General features: G+C 33.1%; 2 protein-coding genes and 1 pseudogene across 3 annotated transcripts in view; all 3 read left to right on the top strand.

The window, feature by feature from the left end:
• Window positions 1-12,732, top strand: part of LOC148948053 (uncharacterized) — a 476,379-nt gene extending 463,647 nt beyond the window's left edge. The window contains exons 1-3 of one of the 2 annotated variants that reach the window (XM_089095678.1): window positions 6,122-6,189; window positions 10,256-10,645; window positions 11,959-12,732. In XM_089095678.1, coding sequence (XP_088951804.1) covers window positions 10,256-10,645; window positions 11,959-11,973 — 405 coding nt within the window. In that variant the 5' untranslated portion in view covers window positions 6,122-6,189 and the 3' untranslated portion in view covers window positions 11,974-12,732. Of the gene's footprint in view, window positions 1-6,121; window positions 6,190-10,255; window positions 10,646-11,958 lie in introns of those variants that run through there. The other variant, XM_089095677.1, reaches the window with a different exon arrangement.
• On the top strand, window positions 1,906-6,554 carry LOC148948054 (uncharacterized). The gene is made up of 3 exons (XM_089095680.1): window positions 1,906-2,054; window positions 3,190-3,369; window positions 4,937-6,554. The coding sequence occupies exons 1-3, from the start codon at window positions 2,009-2,011 to the stop codon at window positions 6,091-6,093; spliced, it is 1,383 nt and encodes a 460-aa protein (XP_088951806.1). The 5' UTR covers window positions 1,906-2,008; the 3' UTR covers window positions 6,094-6,554.
• LOC148948052 (uncharacterized) lies at window positions 12,075-15,308 on the top strand (annotated as a pseudogene).
• Window positions 15,309-20,904: the final 5,596 nt, after the last annotated feature.

Raw genomic sequence — 20,904 nt, 5'->3', positions numbered from 1 at the left:
TTAGATTGCCTAGATGACTCTTGGGTGTTTGTTTTAAAACAATTTTCAAGACTTGGAGAAATGACAAAATATTGAAAAATGTGATTGTAAAACTGGAAAAACAAGGAAAATAGTGAGGATAAAGGTGCTCCCCTTGGATAATATGTTAACTAGGGTAATTTTGCATATTTTGAGGTAAGAATTGTTTTCTTAACATGTCTCCTTATGACCAGTACTGGTCCTAAATTTATACCTCACATTTTGCTTGTTTCTTTAATTTTAACTGTTGTTGAAAATGATTTAGTCAATTACAATTTAACTTTAATTATATATATATATATATATATATATATATATATATATATATATATATATATATATATATATATATATATATATATATATATATATATATATATATATATATATATATATATATATATATATATATATATATATATATATATATATATATATATATATATATATGTAATATATATACATATATATATATTCTAAGTATTATGAAACTGCATAAAATGCTTTTTGCAAAGTCTCATAATACTTTTCATACTTATTTTCATAATAATTTTCAAGTATATTTTCATACTATTTCATACTTATCTCTGTTTCATTTGTAATTTTGCCTGCATTAAAACACAAAAAATGATACAGCCACTACTGAGACAAATTTGACGTATGCTTTTGAAATATGCTCATAAATATGATGTCACTCACATGATTTTTTTCCCCAAAACTAAGGATCTTTACCAATTTTTTAAACTCAAAAACTAGTGCACAAAAAGGACTGTTTTCTTCCAAAACGCTTTTTTAAACATTTGGTGACAATTGGGTTTGGTTCATTTTTAGCAGGTTGCTAGAAAAGGTTAGAGAGGCACCATTGAAAAGGTTGGACAACAAACTTCCGGTGAATTGTTTAAAGCCATTTTGAAGGGTTTCAAGCTAATTCAATGTCTTGTACTCTATCTTAGTTACAGCTGTCACTGCAACTATGATATATGAAAAATCTATTGATATTTTTTTTTCATTATTATATCGTCTTCAAGTGTAATTAAAGACTTATAGTAAAAGATGAAACTGGTTTCATAATAACATTAGTATAGGTGCTGAAGCAATATTTTGATAAAAAAGTAATTGAAGGCAAATTTAGACCTTGTTGTAAGTGGGTCGTAGAAAGATGTTCTACCTTAGTTAGCTTAACAATTGATTGATTTTTCAGAATTATTTGAAACAAATATATCAATTCTTAGTGGATATTAAAAAAAAAACTAGCCATATTTTTCTGTAAATACTTTCTAAATTGATTGAATTCCACTTTAGATTTGAATGATAAAATCTTTTAGAAGGTAATTACTAAATTTTTAGTAAATTTTTTAATTGATAAACACAATATTATTACATAATATCTTTTTTGGATCTAATTCTAGATCTATTGGCACAGTCTTGAAGTCCGAAAAGTCAGAATAGCTAAATATATCCTCTTGGAACAATATAATGGCATATATATAATAGGCCTAAGCTTAGTAGTTTTTTAAGCAATAAAACTCTTAATAAAGTTTTAATTACAGAAGTTAGACCAAAGTTTCCAACCTAATAGGTTTTGGATTGTAGAATTTACTAAAAGAATACAGCTAACAGAACAAGTTAAAAGTTGTATTTTCTTTTTTTACCCTGAAAAGTTATTGTAAATCAAAATCAACAACTGCCCTTCAAAAATATTTACATAAAAAATATGTTTTTTAATTTCTACACCCTCTTATTAAATTTGATAATTAGGTTACTAACGCCTTTGACAGCAGAAGGATTTGAGCATGTGCTTTCAACTGTGTTAAGATAAAATATGCTTTGAAGTTGTTAAAAGTCATTATTGGTCTTGAATCATCATATTTTTTGTATTTTAGGACTTTCCTGGCTAAAACCTGTGTTTTATCCAAGTTTCGATGTTAGTATAATAATTTGCATTAACTCCGTTTCAAGATCTTTCGCGGACTAGCCACAAATTCCGAAAATGGCTAATCTCATCACAGTTTCTGAGGATTCTTTCATTAAGAACGGTAATTCTATACATTTACATTTTTTCTGTTACTGAAAAAAAGTTTGTTTTAGTGTTTTTATTTGAAATGTTTGGAGGCATTTTGAGTTCAAACTGGCTGTTCAATGGAGGACCGCCACTATGTGATGTTATTACCATTTTAATTTTATGTTTCCTCAACAGGATTGTCCTCGAGGGCCAAATAAATATGGATTATAGTCCATAATTTTTTTTTTAAGTTTTTGTGAGTAATTTATATGTAAACTATTCTTAAAATCGATATCAATTTAACTGAAAAAAAAAGAAAAGCTACTTTGACTTAGAAAATAATTCTCCCTTTTTTTTCTCCTTTCTCATTAAGTGGTTCTAAGGAAAAAAAATGAAACTGCATATGTTTTTGTATCTAACTATTACGAGCTGAGGGTTGATAAAGTGGCTTCTTTGTGCGGCAAAACATATTTAAATTCACTTTTTTAGCTTTTGTTTTTAAGTTTGGTGAGTCGAGTGATCTTCCCATAGAGGTATTTTTCTGTTAATCTTTTCCATGTGCAGGTATGATGAACGATATATCACAACCAAAGCTGACGGGGCTTCAGATGGGAATATCAACTTATAAGACATGTAAGAGAGGAATACAATTAGTTGAATTGAGGTGTTAAAATATGGGAGATTATATTTTGTTTTTTATTCTTTTGGAAGTGATTTAAACCCCCCAATCGATTGCTATTTTTTTGTCTTTAGTTGTCAATTTTTTTTTATTTCTAAGCTGTGAAACGTTAATTTTTAGTTATATTTTATGATTCATTATTTTTTTTATAGACTATATTATCTTAAAATTACAATTATCCTGCTATTAGTTATATATTATGAGTTTTGTATCATCAATTTCAGGATTTTGTTTTATCAATTTCAGGATTTTGTTTGTTCTATGTTAATGAATTTTGTTGAATGTTTCACATTTTCTTTTGCTTTGTAAACAGTAGATTTTAAAAAGGATTTGAGAAAAAAATCTGAATAGCCTATACATCTGATTTCATGTATACATATAATGCCTGTATATTTATATTTTTTGCACGTAGCTAAAAAGAAAAAGCAGCCACATTTAGTAAGCTTTGCTGTTAAATTTTTCTATGTCTTCAATTTAAAATTTGTTTTAGAATTTGAACACGCGTTACCATGTGACCTTGAGAAGCCCTTTCATGTTCCAAGCCATCTTTCGTCACCAAAATGTGAAGATGTCTCCTTGCTGAATTTACCAAGCATTTCAGGACCATGTAAATTTGAATACAACAAACAAGAATTGCAACCCAAATGTTCCATCAATGAAGGTATATCTGATACATTGTATTTTTGTTAATTGAAAAGTATTGGATATTGTTTTATTGAACAAAAAAAAGACAAAGAGACTTAATCTTAAGATGGAACTTTTGTTTTATCCTTTTCCAATGTGCAGGTGTTTCCCGAACCGCTCTTGTATTCTCTAATGAACATTTCTAAATTTTCTCTTGAAAGTGGTTTAGCAGGTTTTATTATTTTCAAAAGGCTTGATAATAAGTCTTAAAGCTGTATCTCTACATACATTTCATAATACATATTTATAGCGTATTTTCCTTCAAATAAAGAGATAAAGAAATGAATCTGTCTATTATTTTGATTCCAAGGTGAATTTCAAAGAAGAAGAGAATCGGCTATTATTATCTGAATGCTCTACCAAACATTTTTAGCATAGACTACTAATTTAATAAAAACGCTAGATTCAAACAAAACTACTGAATTCATTTTTGGCAGATGAAGTCAAAAGTTTTTTGTCTGTTTAGGAACGAGTTGTTTTAAATATTTAGCTAGAAGAACATAGCGAATCTCATTGGATTAAAAAAAGACGAATGTCACGTTTTCCTCAGAGAGATGAATCCTTTTACTACAAAGTGAAAAACGATGAAAAAAAAATCGAAACAAACGATCAGAGCCTAGTGAAAATTTTCTGCATGTAAATACGTGATGATGAGCTCATACTAGTTCTGTTCTTAATAACCATTTATCTGTCACCTGTGTCCATTTATAAGTTAAAGGCTAAATATTGTTTCATGTACAAGTTAGCTTACAGCCGATTAACAGGAAACTAAAGCAAAGTATTTTTTGTTCACAATTCAATAGACGTCAAAAGAAAGATATAAAGAATATGGGAACTTCGTGGGAGGGTGTAAAAAGGGAAGCTTTGAATAGATTGGGATGGAGGAGAAGCTTGTGTAGCTGTGTTGGCCTCAGGCGGCTTGGTATTGCATTGAGTTTGTAGTAGTAGTAGTAGTAGTAGTAGTAGTATCCGTATTTGAATTGTTATTTGTAAGACCTGAGGAAAACGTGACTTCCGTGTTTTTTTTTTTTTTTTTTTTTTTTTTTTTTTTTTTTTATTATTATTATTATTATTATTATCCAAAGCTTTGTGGCTACACAAAAAATCCTAACTTCAACATATGATGTGCATTCTTTTAGCTCTCTCTCTTTATGTTACAATAATTCCTGATATTTTTTATAGTATTTCTTCTCCTTCAATTATGGTTTGATTTACACCTCGGTATACTTTTTGATCTTTTAAGGCTTCATTTTCGCTCTTTCGATGCATTACAGTAACTACTTTTAAAAGCTAATATAAGTATCACCATGTGGGAAAGAAGAGGGGTGGAAAATAAAATTAGTTGTTAAAACATATCAAGACATATACTATTTTTTCCTGTAGACTGTAAACCTATTGAAAGATATACTGCTTTTTGTTTTTAACTCTGTAGACTTTTAAAACATATTGAAAGATATGTATTTTGTTTTCGGTTTTATGAGTTTTGATTTTATGTTTTATTTTATTTCTCTGTAGACTTTTAAACTTTTAGGTCACTTTTCACCATATTGGACTATATCACCATTCTGGACTTCACTTAAAGGGAAATATGTCACTAGTTGTTTCAAAGAATCCATCTACGGGTAGTTACTCAATTTCGTGTGCATCAGAATCAGAAGGAAAAGGCTTAGAATATCAGAAAACAGGTTTGAAAAGTCATCTTCAAAGTAAAAAGTATGGAAAATTGAAAAAATATAAAAGAACTCATAAAAAGAAAAAGATATATAAATGTGAGGTAAGTGACAAGACCGTTTCTCAAATGTGCGATTTGGACCGGCACCAAAGAGTGCATACCGATGAGAAACCGTTTAAGTGCGAGGTTTGTGACCAAATATTTTTTCAAGCATCAAGTTTGAATACCCATAAAAGAGTGCATACGGGTGAGAAGCCGTTTAAGTGTGATGTTTGTGACAGAACGTTTTCTACAGCATCAAATTTGAACACCCATAAAAGAGTGCATACGGGTGAGAAGCCGTTTGAGTGTGATGTTTGTGACCAAACATTTTCTACAGCATCAAATTTGAACACCCATAAAAGATTGCATACGGGCGAGAAACCATTTGAGTGTGATGTTTGTGACCAAACTTTTTCTCAAGCATCAAGTTTGAACACCCATAAAAGAGTGCATACGGGTGAGAAGCCGTTTAAGTGTAATGTTTGTGACAAAACTTTTTCTACAGCATCAAATTTGAACCGACACCAAAGAGTGCACACGGGCGAAAAGCCGTTTAATTGTGATATTTGTGACCAAACCTTTTCTCAAGCGTCAAGTTTGAACACCCATAAAAGAGTGCATACGGGTGAGAAACCGTTCAAGTGCGATGTTTGTGACCAAACCTTTTCTAATGCAGCATGTTTGAGCACCCATCAAAGAATGCACACTGGTGAGAAACCGTTTAAGTGTGATGTTTGCAACAAAACCTTTTCTACAGCATCAAATTTAACCACCCATGAAAGAGTGCATACCGGTGAGAAGCCGTTTAAGTTTAATGTTTGTGACAAAACCTTTTCTGCAGCACCAAGTTTGAACCGGCACCAAAGAGTGCACACGGGTGAAAAACCGTTTAAGTGTGATGTTTGTGACCAAACCTTTTCTACACCATCAAATTTGAACACCCATCAAAATGTGCACACGGGTGGGCAACCGTTTAAATGTGAGCAGGAAATTTGACCAAGCACCAAAGAGGGCACATGAGTGAGTAGACAGTTACATGTTATGTATTTTCGCAAGTTTGCAGTTTGAATACATATCAAAGACTGTGTACAGGTGAGAAACCTTTCATATGTGACGGGGGTGGAAAACTTTTGTGGTTTTTAGTAATTTTAGTGGCATTAAACAGTTCTTACAGGAGTTTTGGACTATTGTTGTATTGTTTGTGGTTATTATTCTCACAACCAATTAGTAAATCGAATTAGTTTTATTCAATTTTTTTTATGTGTTTAGTTTCCTTAGCAATTTTAGTTTCTCTAGTAATACAAATTTGCTTGAGTGTTACCAATGTGATTTATGTAAGAAATGCTTGTTTACATCAAGGTTTTTGAACGAGCACATAAGATTTTATACAGATGAAAACTTTGGTGATGCAAGAATTGCTTGCCGTGGCTGGACTATTTGAACACGCTCAAAGAGTGGACACAAGTAAGCACCATTTAAATGTGATTTCTGTAAAAGGTTATTTTTCATTTAAGTCGGCTCTGCATTAGCATTTAACAATCTATTCTAGAAAAAGCCTCTTAGTTTATTGTCTACAACAAAACCTTTGGAACAGTAGTGATTTTTATTTCAAAAAGAAAACTTAATGAAGAATTAAAGCTGTTCCACTTTGGCTAATTTTCAAATTTAAATTAGCACTTGGGACATCTATATAGTTTTGTGTGTTTTTTTGCTTTAATTTTTGTGTTTTTTTGCAAGTTAAGCTTGTATTTCATCCAATGATCAATTTGGAACCACACGAGCCGAAAAAAGGCAAATTCCTGTTTTTCCGAAGAAAAAATTCTTCTTAAATTGATAATCTCAAAAGAAACACATGTTTACATTGTCCAAAACTGATATGCATAATAATTAGGATTTTTAAGCAACCAAAAATTTACGCAAGAAAGTAAAATATAATTAGTTGTCAATTTTTTTCATTTAGTTCCACAGAAAAAAAATAATGAAAATAATCAAGGCTAAAGAAATGGGAACTATGGATCAATTGACAATAACAAATTTGTGGTTCGTGGTTCTCTTTTTCTTCTTTAGTAACGATCCTCACTGAATTACTCTTGTGTTGATTAAAAGAAGAAAAAAAGAACCCTAAGACAAATTTCAGCCACAGGTGCACCACTTTGTTTATGGTATTGTGCCATACAACATACAACATTTCATCTACCATACAAAATTTTACTTTCTGAATTAGTTTAAAATTTTCTGAATTCATGATTTTGTTTGCTTACCTAAGTAGACCACAAGGTTTATTTGAGAGAGACGGTGCCTGAAAAATATTAAAATTGCTTTAACTCACAGCTTTTTACCACGATAACCGAAATTTTGAAAAACTGAAAGACTTGTTTGTTTTTCCTGCTATTTGTGCTATGATTTATATGTTCTCAACTTTTGCAGACAAATTCATTGTGTATGTGGGCTCTTATGCACTGAAAAAGGTATTAAATGAGCAAGTCCTCTCCTCGCAAAAAAATAAAATTGATACGTCTGTTGTTATTTGTTTAAAAAAACATTTTAGGTACCCCTTCTCAGTTACCGGTACTAAGTAAACTACAGCTAAAATATTAAACAAATCTTAAGTCATTAACCTTTTAGACTCAATTATGCTTCATGTTTAAATAAAAGCATAGAGATATTTTTTACTAGCATTTTTACTTAAAAACAAACACACAAAATTTAACGAACAAAAAGTGCTTACTTTCAAAGGAATTTGTGAGGCGGATGAGCTTGTTTTCCTTTGCACAGTTTATCGAAACTGGGTTATAACTTTGTTAAATACAATCTTAAATCATCTTCAGCATTTAATTTTATTCTAGATTTACTTTGAAGATAGGTTAAACTTGAGAAACCCTTTTAACAAAAATCAGTGATGGTAAACTCCACGAGAAATTTAACAGCAGTGCTTGACAGTACTTTGAATTCCTTCCCAATGCGGATCCAGAAATCTAACAATATAGTACTAGTAGTCAAATATCTACTTTCCCGTGCGGGATAACATGAGATTTCAATGAGTTGCTCCTTTCAAAAGGTAGTCAGGTTAGTGTCCATAGTATAAGCATTAAAGGGGTCACGCATCCAGTCTAACCGCTTCTCCAAAAATGGAAAGTACTCTCTTATGTGGATCTTCAATGCATTCAAATGCCGGATCATTTGAGTCTTGAGTTCAGTGAAATTAGATATGTTTTTCTCATTATCTTGCAAAAATGTATGTAATCTTTCAAACGCCTCGATTTTGATTTTTTCTATTTGTTTTTCCAAGAGAGTGATCCTTTTTTACCATGGCATTAGTTTTATTTTCTACATAAAAAATGTCAGAAACATTGCCCGTCATGGATAAATTCCAGATGTTGAGTTTTTAAAAAATATCACTCAAATAAGCCAACTTCAAAAGCCAATCAAAATCAGTAAGTACAGAAGAGACCTGGGATTTGTATTGGATAAAAAAATATAAATTGTTTGTGGAGTTCAAATACACGGGACAAAAAATTTCCCCAAGAAAGCCATCGTACCTCAGTGTCTAGCAATAAGCTATCATGGAAGCTCCCTATTTCCTGGCATAGAATTTCAAAGTAACAAGATTTTTTAGGCCTAGTTTTTATGAAGTTCACAAATTTAACATTCTGATCAAGGACATCATTAAGTTCCTTAGAAAGGTGCTTAGCCACCAAAGCCTCTTGGTGAAGTACACAATGAGTGAACATACACTCAGTTGAAACGTTTTTATCATGGCCTACAAGCCCTGGGATGTGACCGCTCACAGTCTTAGCACCATCCATACATAGTGACCCACAGTTTTTCTTTTCGGGTAAAAAATCTAACAATTTGAGAATATCTTCACCTTTTGTCGATGTTTAAAGAGTCTTACAAAATAGAATATCTTCAAATGTTTCATCTTGAAAATGCGATCAGTTGGACAATGCCAGCGACATCCGTGGTTTCATCAAGTATTATGCCAAATTAAGAACTACCTCGAATTGCTCCGACAAGTTTTTCTTTTGTGTGATACGCCATATCACTAATTTATCTGTTTTCTATATTTATCTCCATTTCTGGCTTTTTTATGTATCAATGTTAAACAAATCAATGGCTGGTAGTTGGTTCTTGCATAGTTTTCGATTTTAAAACTTGGTGCTCAAGAGTAAAACTAAAGTAGTGCAACGGAGTATGATACTAAAGTCCGTCATTCCAAAGAACGAAGAAACAAAAAGTAAGAACGGCATTTCAGTGAACTGCTTATAAGCGCAAAGTAAAACCAAGTTAAATTGGAAAAACACAAAACGCTCTCAAACACACCACCCAATGAATTTTTGGCTGTTTGGGGTTAAGAATGCAGGAATAGGCTCAAAAATTAATGTTAATAATGCTAAGTCGCTTAGATTAGAAATGAGAGAGGGTGAAGAGCTGATTTTAGGGAACGAGAAAATCGATCAAGCGGATAGCCGCAGGGCTGCCTAAATAAAGAGCGAAGTGGCTTCTTTGTGTTTAAACACTAATCGAATGTGTTTAAAATTGAAGGTGATTGTAAACCTGCCTGCATTTTGAAGACACTTCGACTTAACCCACCTCCAGATTAAGATTCACTGTTTTTTGACAAGAACTTCAGTGCTATCTCTTCTCAATAGGCGTTTCTATCGTACTGTACGAGTCATCTACCAAAGAATTTCAAAACCTGAGAAAGGTAGCAGTTAACATCAGAAACATTTATTGTACTTTCACACAAAAGGTGAATTCAAATTCTGAATTTTTTTTTATCTAACCTAGAACTTTTCGAGTTGCGGGAAATTTTCTCCAGAATTAACTAGCCTATTGTCTATACACTGGCTGCTTTTTTATGTTTTACAAGCATTTAGCTTAGGATATCTGGCCATCTTCTTATTTTACGCACATAAGGACACTGCCCAAATTTGTTCCTAATGCAGAATCACCCCTGTCTACGTCTGAGGATAGTGCCCTACTAATATTAATACATTTGGAGAGGTACCTAACTGTTAAAGTTGATATTATCACTGATTTAAGTAGATGATGATCCTGTTCATTATGTCCACGTTATAGACTTGTGCCCGTTTGTTGTCTACCGTAAAAAAGGAAAAGAAATGATAAAGTAGATGATAAAGTAGATTTTTTGCAGATGCGAAGTAAGTTGACTGACGAAGAAGGCATCAAAATCATATTTGACGAGGAAAGTGACATCAATTATGAAGAGTCAGATGTAGATCTTACAAGTGATAAAGAGGACGGTCGAGACCCAACCTGTGTCCCATCTGAAGTTGCAGACACTTTCTGTGGTCACAACGTAATTACTCAACCGAGTGCCGATGTTATATCTGAAAGCGATTCAAATGACGAAGAGCCACCACCTTCATTAAAAATCATAAGAACTTATTCTAGTAAGAAACCAGCTGCTAATATATCAACCAAGCCAACAGATACCTGTGAGATGGTTAGGAGCGACAATTCTACGCCATCAGTAAGCAGTTTTGCCAGGAAAACTAAAGTGAAGACAGCGAGACTATGGAAAGTAAGCGTATGCTAACGTATGCTTTTGAAAAACGCTCATAAATATGATGTCGCTAGCGTATTTTTTTTTTCCAAAACTAAGGCTCTTAACGAATTTTTTAAACCTTAAATACTTCAGTGCACAGAAGGACATTCATTTTTTTCAAAACGCGTTTTAAAACATTTGGTGACAATGGGGTTTGGTTTATCTTTTATAGGCTGCTAAAAAATGTTAGAAGGGAACCATTGAAAAGGTTGGACAACAAACTTCTAGTGAATTATTTGATGCAATTCTAAAGGGTTTCAGGCTATTTCAATATCTGTGTACTCTGTTTTAGTTACAGCTGTCACTGCAACCGTAGTATATAAAAAATCTATTGAATAGGGATATTTTTTGTTGTTTTTTACATAAGTTTATTGTCTTCAAGTGTAATTAAAGAATTATAGTAAAAAGATGAAATTGGTTTCATAATAACATTTGCATAGATGCTGAAACAATATTTTGATAAAAAAAAAAGGTAATGGAAGGCAAATTTAGACCTTGTCATAAGTAGGTCATAGAAAGATTGTCCACCTCTGTTAATTTAACAATTAATTGCTTTTTCAGAATTTTTTTTGACAAATATATTTACTATTTAGTGGATATTAGAAAACTAAAGACTTACTTTTCTGGAAATACTTTTTAAATTGCTTGAATTTCACTTTAGATTGGAATTTTAAATTGCTTTTGAAGGTAATTACTAAATTTTTACTAAATTTTTTAATTGGTAAATACAATGCTATTACATAACATCTTTTTGGATCTAATTTTTGATCTATTGTCACGTTCTTGAAGCCCTAAAAGTAAGAACAGCTAGATAGAAGCTCTTGGAAAAACATAATGGATCTAATTAACATTCTAATTAATATCTATTTAACATAATAGGCCTACACTTTGTTGTGTTTCAAGCAATAAAACCATGAATAAAGTATTCATTATAGGAGTTAAACCAAATTTCCCAACCTAATAGTCTTTGGCTTGGGAAATTTACTAAGAGAATACAGCTAACAGGCATAACAGCTAACAGAATAAGCTAAAAGTTGTATTTTCCTTTTTTACCGTTACAGTATTATTGTAAAATAAAATCAACAACGGCACTTTAAAATAGTTACATCAAAAAGGTAGTTTTTGAATTTGTGTACTCTCTTCTTAAAATGAATAATCAGATTTCTAATGACTTTGACTGCTGAAGGAGTTGAGCCTATGTTATCAAATGTACGTATTAAGATAAAATATGCTTTGCAGTGGTTAAAAGTCATTATTAGTCATCAATCATTATATATTTTGTATTTTAGGACTCTCCTGACTAAAATATGTGTCGTATCCAAGTGTTGATGATAGTATCATACTTCTAATAATTTGCATTAACTCCGTTCCAAGATCTTTCATGGAACTGCCACAAATTCTGAAAATGGCTGATCTCATCACTGTTTCTGAGGATTCTTTCATTAAAAACGATAAATTGTACAGTTACATTTTCTGTTACAGAATAGAAGAAAAACTACTTTGCACAAAAAAATAATTTTATCTTCTTTTTCATTCTCTTTAAGTGGTCCTAAGAAAAAAAATTTAACTGCATATGTTCTTAGATCTAACGTTTAAGAGCCAAGGGTTGATAATAGTGCCTTTTTTTGCGCCGCAACATATTTAAATTCAGATTATTAGCTTTTATTTTTAAGTTTGGGGAGTCAAGTAATTATCCCGTAGAGATTTTTTCGGTCAATCTTTTTCATGTGCAGGTATGAGGAACGATATATTACCACCAAAGCAGGTGTAGTGCTGGGGCTTCTGATGGGAATATCAAGTTATAAGACGTATAAGAGAGGAATAAAGTTCGTTGAATTCAGCTGTTAAGTTTTGGGAGAATATATTTTGTATTTTATTGTTTGGGAACTAATGCAGAAACCCCCCAATTGATTGGTATTTTTTGCCTTTAGTTGCGTAATTTTTTTGTGATTGGTAAGCTTTAAAATATTTATTTTTTGGTTACATTTTTTATTCAATATTTGTTTTATTGAGTCTGTTATCCTAAATTTACACTTATTCAGCTATTATCTCTTTTTTTATGAATTTTGTTATATGAATTTCAGGCTTTTGTTCATTCTATGTTTATGAATTTCGTTGAATGTTTCAGGTTTTCTTTTGATTTTTAAAAGCAGATTTTAAAAACGATTTGAGGAAAAATCAGTATAGCCTATAAATCTAATTTTATGTATGTACATAATGTCTTTAATTACATTTTTACACGTCACTAAAAAGAAAAAGCAGTCACATTTGTTTAGTAATTTTCACTGTTAAATTTTTATATGTCTGTTTAATTTAAAATTTGTTTTAGAATTTGAAGACGCTTTATTATGTGACCTTGAGAAGCCCTTTCATTTTCGAAGCCATCTTTTGTCACCAAAACGTAAAGATGTTCCTTTTGCTGAATTTACCTATCCTTTCAGGACCATTTAAATTTGAATACGACGCCCAAGAATTTCAACCCCAATAATCCGCCAAAGAAGGTATATCTGAAAAATTGTGTTTTTGCTGATTGAAATGTATTACCTTAAATTTCCTTAAATTGCAGCTAGGAGCAATCTAAGGATTTCTGTATTAGATATTATTTTATTGGACAAAATAGGACAAAGGGACTTAATCTTAAGATGGAAAATTTGTTTATCTTTTTCAATGTGCAGGTGTTTGGCAAATCGCTTTTTTGGTATTTAATGAATATTTTCTAATTTTCACTTGAAAGTAGTATTGCAGGTTTTATTGTTTTTCAAGAGGCTTGGTAATAAGCCTTAAGACTACATCTTTATAAAAATTTTATAATCGATATTTATGCTGTATATTTCTCTTCAAATTAAGAGATAAATCTATTTTTTATTTTAATTTCAAGTTGAATTTTAAAGAAGTAACGTTTTCCTTAGAGGGATGAAAGAAAGTCACGTTTTCCTCAGAGAGATGAATCCTTTTTTTCTTCTTAAAACTAGTTTCATTTTGCTTTTTTGTTGCATTATAATAACTAATTTTAAAAGGTTTATCACCATGAGGGAGAAAAGAGGGATTGAAAATAAAATTTGTTGTTAAAACCTATTGAAATATACACTGTTTTTTTCTGTTTTTAACTCTGTAGACTCTCAAAACATTTTGAAAGATATGTGTTTTGTTTTCGGTTTTAAGAGTTTTGTTTTTTTTGTGTTTTTTGGTTAACTCTGTAGACTTTTAAACTTTTAGGTCACTTTCCACCATACGTGTGTGGACTTCACTTACAGGGAAATACGTCACTAGTTGTTTCAAAGAATCCATCTACGAGTAGTTCCTCAATTTCATGTGCATCAGAATCTGAAGGAAAAGGCTTAGAATATCAGAAAACAGGTTTAAAAAGTCACATTCAAAGTGAAAAGTATGAAAAATTGAAAAGATATAAAAGAACTCATAAAAAGAAAAAGACATATAAATGTGATGTATGTGACAAGTCCGTTTCTCGAATGTGCGATTTGGACCGGCACCAAAGAGTGCATACCGGTGAGAAACCGTTTAAGTGTGATGTTTGTGACCAAACCTTTTCTCAAGCATCAAGTTTGAACACCCATAAAAGAGTGCATACGGTTGAAAAGCCGTTTAAGTGTGATGTTTGTGACCAAACCTTTTCTCGAGCATCAAGTTTGAACACTCATAAAAGAGTGCACACGGGTGAGAAACCGTTTAAGTGTAATGATTGTGACCAAACCTTTTCTCAAGCATCAAGTTTGAACACCCATAATAGAGTGCATACGGGTGAGAAACCATTTAAATGCGATGTTTGTGACAAAACCTTTTCTCAAGCAGCAGATTTGGACACCCATAAAAGAGTGCATACGGACGAGCAACCATTTAAGTGTAATGTTTGAAACCAAACTTTTTCTCGAGCATCAAGTTTGAACACCCATAAAAGGGTGCATACGGGTGAAAAACCATTTAAGTGTCATGTTTGTGACCAAACCTTTTCTCGAGCATCACATTTGAACACCCATAAAAGAGTGCACACGGGTGAGAAACCATTTAAGTGTGATGTTTGTGACCAAATTTTTTCTCGAGCATCAAGTTTGAACGCCCATAAAAGGGTGCATACGGGTGAAAAACCGTTTAAGTGTCATGTTTGTGACCAAACATTTTCTCGAGCATCACATTTGAACACCCATAAAAGAGGGCACACGGGTGAGAAACCATTTAAGTGTGATGTTTGTGACAAAAATTTTTCTACAGCACAAAATTTGAACCGGCACCAAAGAGTGCACACGGGTGAAAAACCGTTCAAGTGTTATGTTTGTGACCAAACCTTTTCTACAGCATCAAAATTGAACACCCATCAAAAAGTGCACACGAGTGAGAAACCGTTTCAATATGAGCAGGAAATTTGACCTAATAAAGAGGGCATATTAGTGAGTAGACAGTTAAATGTTATGTATGTGAAAAGTGTTTTTCGCCAGTTTGTAATTTGAATACATATCAAAGACTGTATACAGGTGAGAAACCTTCCATATGTGATGGATGTGGAAAAACGTCTGTGATTTTTAGCAATTTTACTGGCATTAAGTAGTGCTTACAGGGGTTTTTGGTAGATTGTTGTAACCTCAGTGGTTTGTGGTTATTATTCTCAAAACCAATTAGTACATTGAATTACGTTTATTCAATTTTTTTTTATGTGTTTAGTTTCCTTAGCAATTTTAGTTTCTTTAGTAATACAAATTTGCTTGAATGTTATCAATGTGATTTATGTAAGAACTGCTTGTTTACATCACGGTTTTTGAATGAGCTCCAAAGATTTTATACAGGTGGAAACTGTTTAAAAGATTATTTATGCAAGAAATGCTTGCCTTGGCTGGACTGTTTGAATACGCTCAAAGAGTACACACAGGTGAGACACCATTTAAATGTGATTTGTGTAAAAGGGTGTTTTTTTATTTAAGTCGGCTCTGCATTAGCATTTAACAACTTATTCTAGAAAAGCCTCTCAGTTTATAGACTACAACAAAACCTTTGGAACAATAGCCTAGGGATTTTTATTTAAAAAAGAAAACTTGATGAAGAATTAAAGCTCTTGCACTTTGGCTAATTCTCACTTTTAAATTAGCACTTTGGACTTTTATATAGTTTTCTGTGTTTTTTGTTTTAATTTTTGTGTGTTTTTTTTTTTTATTTGCAAGTTAAGCTTGTATTTCATCCAATAACCAATGTGAAACCACACGAGAAGAAAAAAGGCAAATGCCTGTTTTCCTCTTAAATTCCTCTTAAATTGATAGTTTCAGCCACAGATGCACCACTTCGTTTATGGAACTGTGCCATGCAACATTTCATCTACCATACAAAATTTTACCTTCTGAATAAGTTTAAAATTTTCAGAATTCATGATTTTGTTTCGTGCCTAAACAGACCACAAGGTTTATTTGAGAGAGAGGGTGCCTGAAAAGTATTAAAATTACGTTAACCCACAGCTTTTAACCAAGATAACTGAAATTTTGAAAAACTGAAAGACTTGTTTGTTCTTCCAACTATTTGTGCCATGATTTATATGTTCTGAACTTCTGCCGACAAATTCATTGTGTGTGAGGGCTCTTATGCACTAAAAAGGGTATTAAATGAGCAAGTCCCCTCCTCGCAAAAAAATAGAATTGATACGTCTGTTGTTATTTTGTTTCGTTAACGGTCTAAGAGGGGATCTGATTAAAACTTACTACTGTAAGTTTTTTTGATGACGCTAAAGTTCTTTTTTGAACTTTTATAAAGACTATTATTCTAATTAAACAGCCCTTGTGTTTCAGGAGTCGTTCATAAATAATTGGAACAAAAATTCAAACTTTAGCGTAAAGAACAAGGTTTTTAAGAGGGGACAACTCCCCTAATATACGTAATAATTTCTGTTCGTTTTAAGTCTTAATGTTCCTTCTTACTTTCAGATAAAAAAAACTTATTTTTTCTTTATTGAGTGTTACTAGATAACCAATCTATCATTTTACCATTAGTGTATTTATGGATTAAGCAACAAAAAACAAAACTTACTTTGTGAAAACCTTTTAAATTCTAAACTAAAAATTTGTTTAAGGCGGTTTTAAAAGGTTTGCTCTCTATAACTTAAAAACGCAAATAACTAAGAATAAAAAATAGATAGCATTGTCTACGGAGCAGGGTTGTCACCCCTTGTAAAATTTCACTAGATCTTGTAAAAAGCATATCCACCTTGTAAATCTAGTAAAATGGGGGTCAGATCTAATAAAATCGAAAAAAACTAGTAAAATTTTGCCAAAATCTTGTAAATTTTTTGCCCTCATCTGAAAGCATTTTGTTGGGAAAACGTACCGGAGGCGGTTGACTGTTGTCTTACTGTTCCTACGACATTTATTCCGTGGTCCCAAAACACGACTAACTGCTCAAGTCCTTTGGCGTGAAATTCGACACTTTTGAAATCTGTTTTTTTAATCAGGATCTGGACTTATTGGATCGGAATTTTTCATTTTATAATTAGGCGATAAGTCATAAAAGGTATGTTGAGTAAAGGTTTTATGTTTGCAGGTTGACTGTCTGTTAAATGTTTTTGGAATGACACCTTGGTGTTTATCCTTCTCTTAAGTGTCCTCTAGTCTAGTTGTATTTCTTAGTAATGCTGCCTTTCAGGGATGGGTCTACAGGCTAAAATATTTCCCGGTAAGGTATTTTGAAGTACCTACCTCTGCACCCTACACTATAGGGATAGCTAATCTTGCTAATCAGCACCATTATCAAACTGGGCTGGACTGTGTTCAAGAATCAATAGAAATTTTGGAAAGCAGTGTTTTGCAGGAATCCGATGAAATTGCATCTACATCTGCCACAATCGATCTGACTGAGGACTCAGAGACTCATGTGAAGTCTGTTGGTCACAAGTCTAAGAAGATGCACTATGCACAGAAGTTTCGACTAGAGTGGTTGTCTGATTCAGTGCTGAAACCTTTCCTTATTCAATCGCCAGACGGAAGCAAAAAAGCCTATTGCAGATACTGTCAGCCAAAACTGACGGGACGTTTGACTGTCATGAAGAATCACACAACTAGTGAGCTTCATAAGAAGAACGTAAAAGTTACATTGGGACAACTGACAGTTGAGGGAGTAGTTGGAAACGAGCAAAGGCAGGAAAAAGAGAACAGTGATGGTGGATGGTGTCAGCTGCTGAATTACGCCTTGCAGCATGGGTTGCAGCTGAAGATATTCCATTGACAAAAATTGTTACTCTCGTTTCCGTTTTGAAAAAGTCTTTTGGGGATTCAGCTACAGCCAAGCATGTTGAAATGAAGTGAACTAAATTGACTGACATTATTAAAAATGTTATAGGATTTCATGGCGAGGACACTTTAGCATCTGTTCTTCATAAGAACTTTTTTCAATAATCGCCGACGAAAGCACAGACAAATCAGATACCTAGTCCCTAGTTGTTATTGTGAAGTATGTAGACAGTGAGAATACCGCGAGGGAAAAATTCCTGGCACTACTAAATGTGGACGACGCAACTGCAAGTGGTCAAAGAATCTTCTGACGAAGTATTTTAAGAAAGTTGACGTTCCATTAGAAAATATGATTTGGCTTGGTCTTGATAATGCGTCGGTCAATATGGGGCGCAAAAACGGCCCCGCAGCCCAGCTGTTGTGTGAAAATCTGCAGTTGTTTGTCCTTGGTTACACTTATCACGCTGCTACATTGCGTACTTCGACTGCAGCGAAGCAATTACCTGCTTAAGTCGTATCTTTCGCGAAAGATCTCAACTACTTTATTAGCAGAAACCCTAAGAAATAGTTGGAACTAAAGGTTTTCCAGGAGTTTTGTGAAATTGCCAACCACAGACTTCTGCAGATTAGCGGCACAGACTGGTTGTCGCTTGAAGCCGGAATTTACGGATTACTTGAACAGTGGCCAGCCTTGCATTTGTATCTGACAGACATGTCCCTAACATCGTCGGACAGCTCTACAAGGGATAAAGCAAAAAAGCTGCTAAGTGCGATGGATATAGGCGTGAATAAGGTCTACTTGTACTTCCTCTCGTATATGCTGGCAAAGATCAACAAATTCAACCTTGAGTTCCAGTCATGCAGAACAAGGATGCATGGCCTTTTGAGACAGACCCGCAATCTTTACTTTTCAACTGTGCAATGTTTTCTTTGTCCTGAGAAGCTCAAAGGTAAGTTTACCTCCCTGAACTTGAGCAGCCCTGAAAATTTCTTGAAGCTTGAAAATATTAAACGTGGGATGAATACCGAGTTGCACCTTGAAAGCCTGTCAGTGGAAGATCGACGTCAATGGGTGCAAGTTATTCGAAAAGCCTGCCTTGCTTACCTTATTGAACTTGCTAAGCAGATCCGTACTAGGATAAGACTGGATGACCCTGTTTTTACATCTTTAGAACTTCTGGATCCACTGAAAGCTATGAGCAACGAAACTATGTCACTTTTCCCTCTTCTACAGAGGTTTAAACATGTTGCTGTTAGACACTGCAGAACGGAAGGGGAGAGGATGAAGATGCTGGAGGATGTTAATAGTGAGTACGAGGAAATTCAAATCCGAAGTGAATTTATTTAAGAAATAGTATCAGATTTAGAGTGTCCTCCTACATTCTGGAAGAGGCTTACCAAACTGAAAGACGGTAGCGGGAGCCATGTTCCGACTGCTCCCCAAGTTTATGTTTACCCTCTGTGCTTTGCCCCATACTTCAGCCGATGCAGAGCGGCAGTTTTCCCGTTTAAATATTATCAAGAAGACTGGGCAAAACCGATTAAATATCGACACAGTTGGAGTTCTCATGCAATCCAAGCAACTCTGCCTTAGAGACACAAGATGTGTTTCGGAGTGGGAGATTCCGCCCCCTTTGATTGATAGATGCAGAAAATGGAAGATGAACGCGAACGAACCCGGTCTCTGGGAAACAGAAGAGGGTACAGGACTGGCGGTTAAGCTTTGAAAAAGTCAAATTTGGTCTATCGAATCGGACTTTATTATTTTTTTTTTACTTTGAATTTAATTTTTCGTGGTCGTTTTTTTTTTTTGTACCTGAAATTTTTGTGAAGCTTTGTTGTAAGCATATACTGAAACTATAAACTTTCGGAGAAGTTGGTTGAACTGTGGAGTATGGCTGAGTCGGTTGAAAATTAGGAGTCTGGAAGAAACCGTTTGGACCTAATGAATAACTAGGAACACATTTCCTACATATTTGAAGGCAAATAAGCCGAATGGCCAAAAGAAATATTAAGATGTCGCACAAGCAGAAAAAAAATACACACTAGCTAATTTTTTGTTTTGTTTTCATTTCGATGACAAAAGTATTTACTAGCTTTCTCACGCCAATGCGCGTTGTCGCGCACGTTTTTGGCAACATCTAGTAAAAGGGAAGCCAATCTAGTAAATTTTTTCACCCAAAACTAGTAAAAACCAAATGGTCACAGTGACAACGCTGCTATGGAGCCTACAATCTGCAAAATTAATAAACTGGTTAATGACTAATCTACATTTAAACTTAAATCAATTAGCTGAGCTGAAAGGTTAAGCCTAAAAAAGTACAAACTTTTTTAATTAGACTAGTTTAATAAGATATTAGTTTTTTCAACAGGTGATTCCATAAGTAGGATTTTATACTTGGGTTGATGTCAAGGCTAGACATGTAACATAGGCTAGCTTCAAAAATAAAGATTGGCCTACTGAGAAGGAAACACTAACTACAAAAGAGTGATTAATCTTTATTGAACATCCTATTTAAAACTCTAAATATAATCTTCGGGAAATTTCTACCAAATCATATTATTGACTTACACATAAAGTGAATACACCATTTGATGCCTTTTTTTATGCTGATTACGAATATAATAATCATTTCTATCGGAAATGGATTTCAGCCCCCCCCCCCTATATATGCCAATTTGGGGTATATTTTTACAACCTAACCTTACCTAATCTTCCCGTAACTTTACATTTTTGTCCCTTCCCTGCATAATTTTTATAAAAATAGGTAAAGATCTAGAATAGCTTCTCTTGAGAAGGTGATATACTAGAAAAAATAAGGTAAAATTCTACTTTAACTACGATAAATAAAAGTTCAAATAGGGATAAAATCCTTTTAATAGACAGTGATGATAGAAATTCACAAAAATACCAGATATTTCGGTCACATATACAGTGACCGTCATCAGTAGTAAAACTAAAATAAAACAATTTAAAACGAGGGTAAAATTCTACTTTAGTTACTTTTGGCTATCTTG

The sequence above is a fragment of the Artemia sp. Qi Xiang Cuo genome, chromosome 10 (genome assembly GCF_049724085.1).
Source record: "Artemia sp. Qi Xiang Cuo chromosome 10, ASM4972408v1, whole genome shotgun sequence".
Taxonomy (NCBI): Eukaryota; Metazoa; Arthropoda; class Branchiopoda; order Anostraca; family Artemiidae; genus Artemia; species Artemia sp. Qi Xiang Cuo.
Note: the sequence above shows the minus strand (reverse complement) of the source record. Positions and strands in the feature narration are given on the sequence as shown.

Coding starts and splice junctions, on each gene's coding strand:
- LOC148948054 (XM_089095680.1), top strand. CDS start 2,009: ATGGCTAATCTCATCACAGTTTCTGAGGATTCTTTCATTAAGAACG. Junction 2,055..3,189: donor GGATTCTTTCATTAAGAACG/GTAATTCTATAC, acceptor AATTTGTTTTAG/AATTTGAACACGCGTTACCA. Junction 3,370..4,936: donor CATCAATGAAGGTATATCTG/ATACATTGTATT, acceptor ACCATATTGGAC/TATATCACCATTCTGGACTT.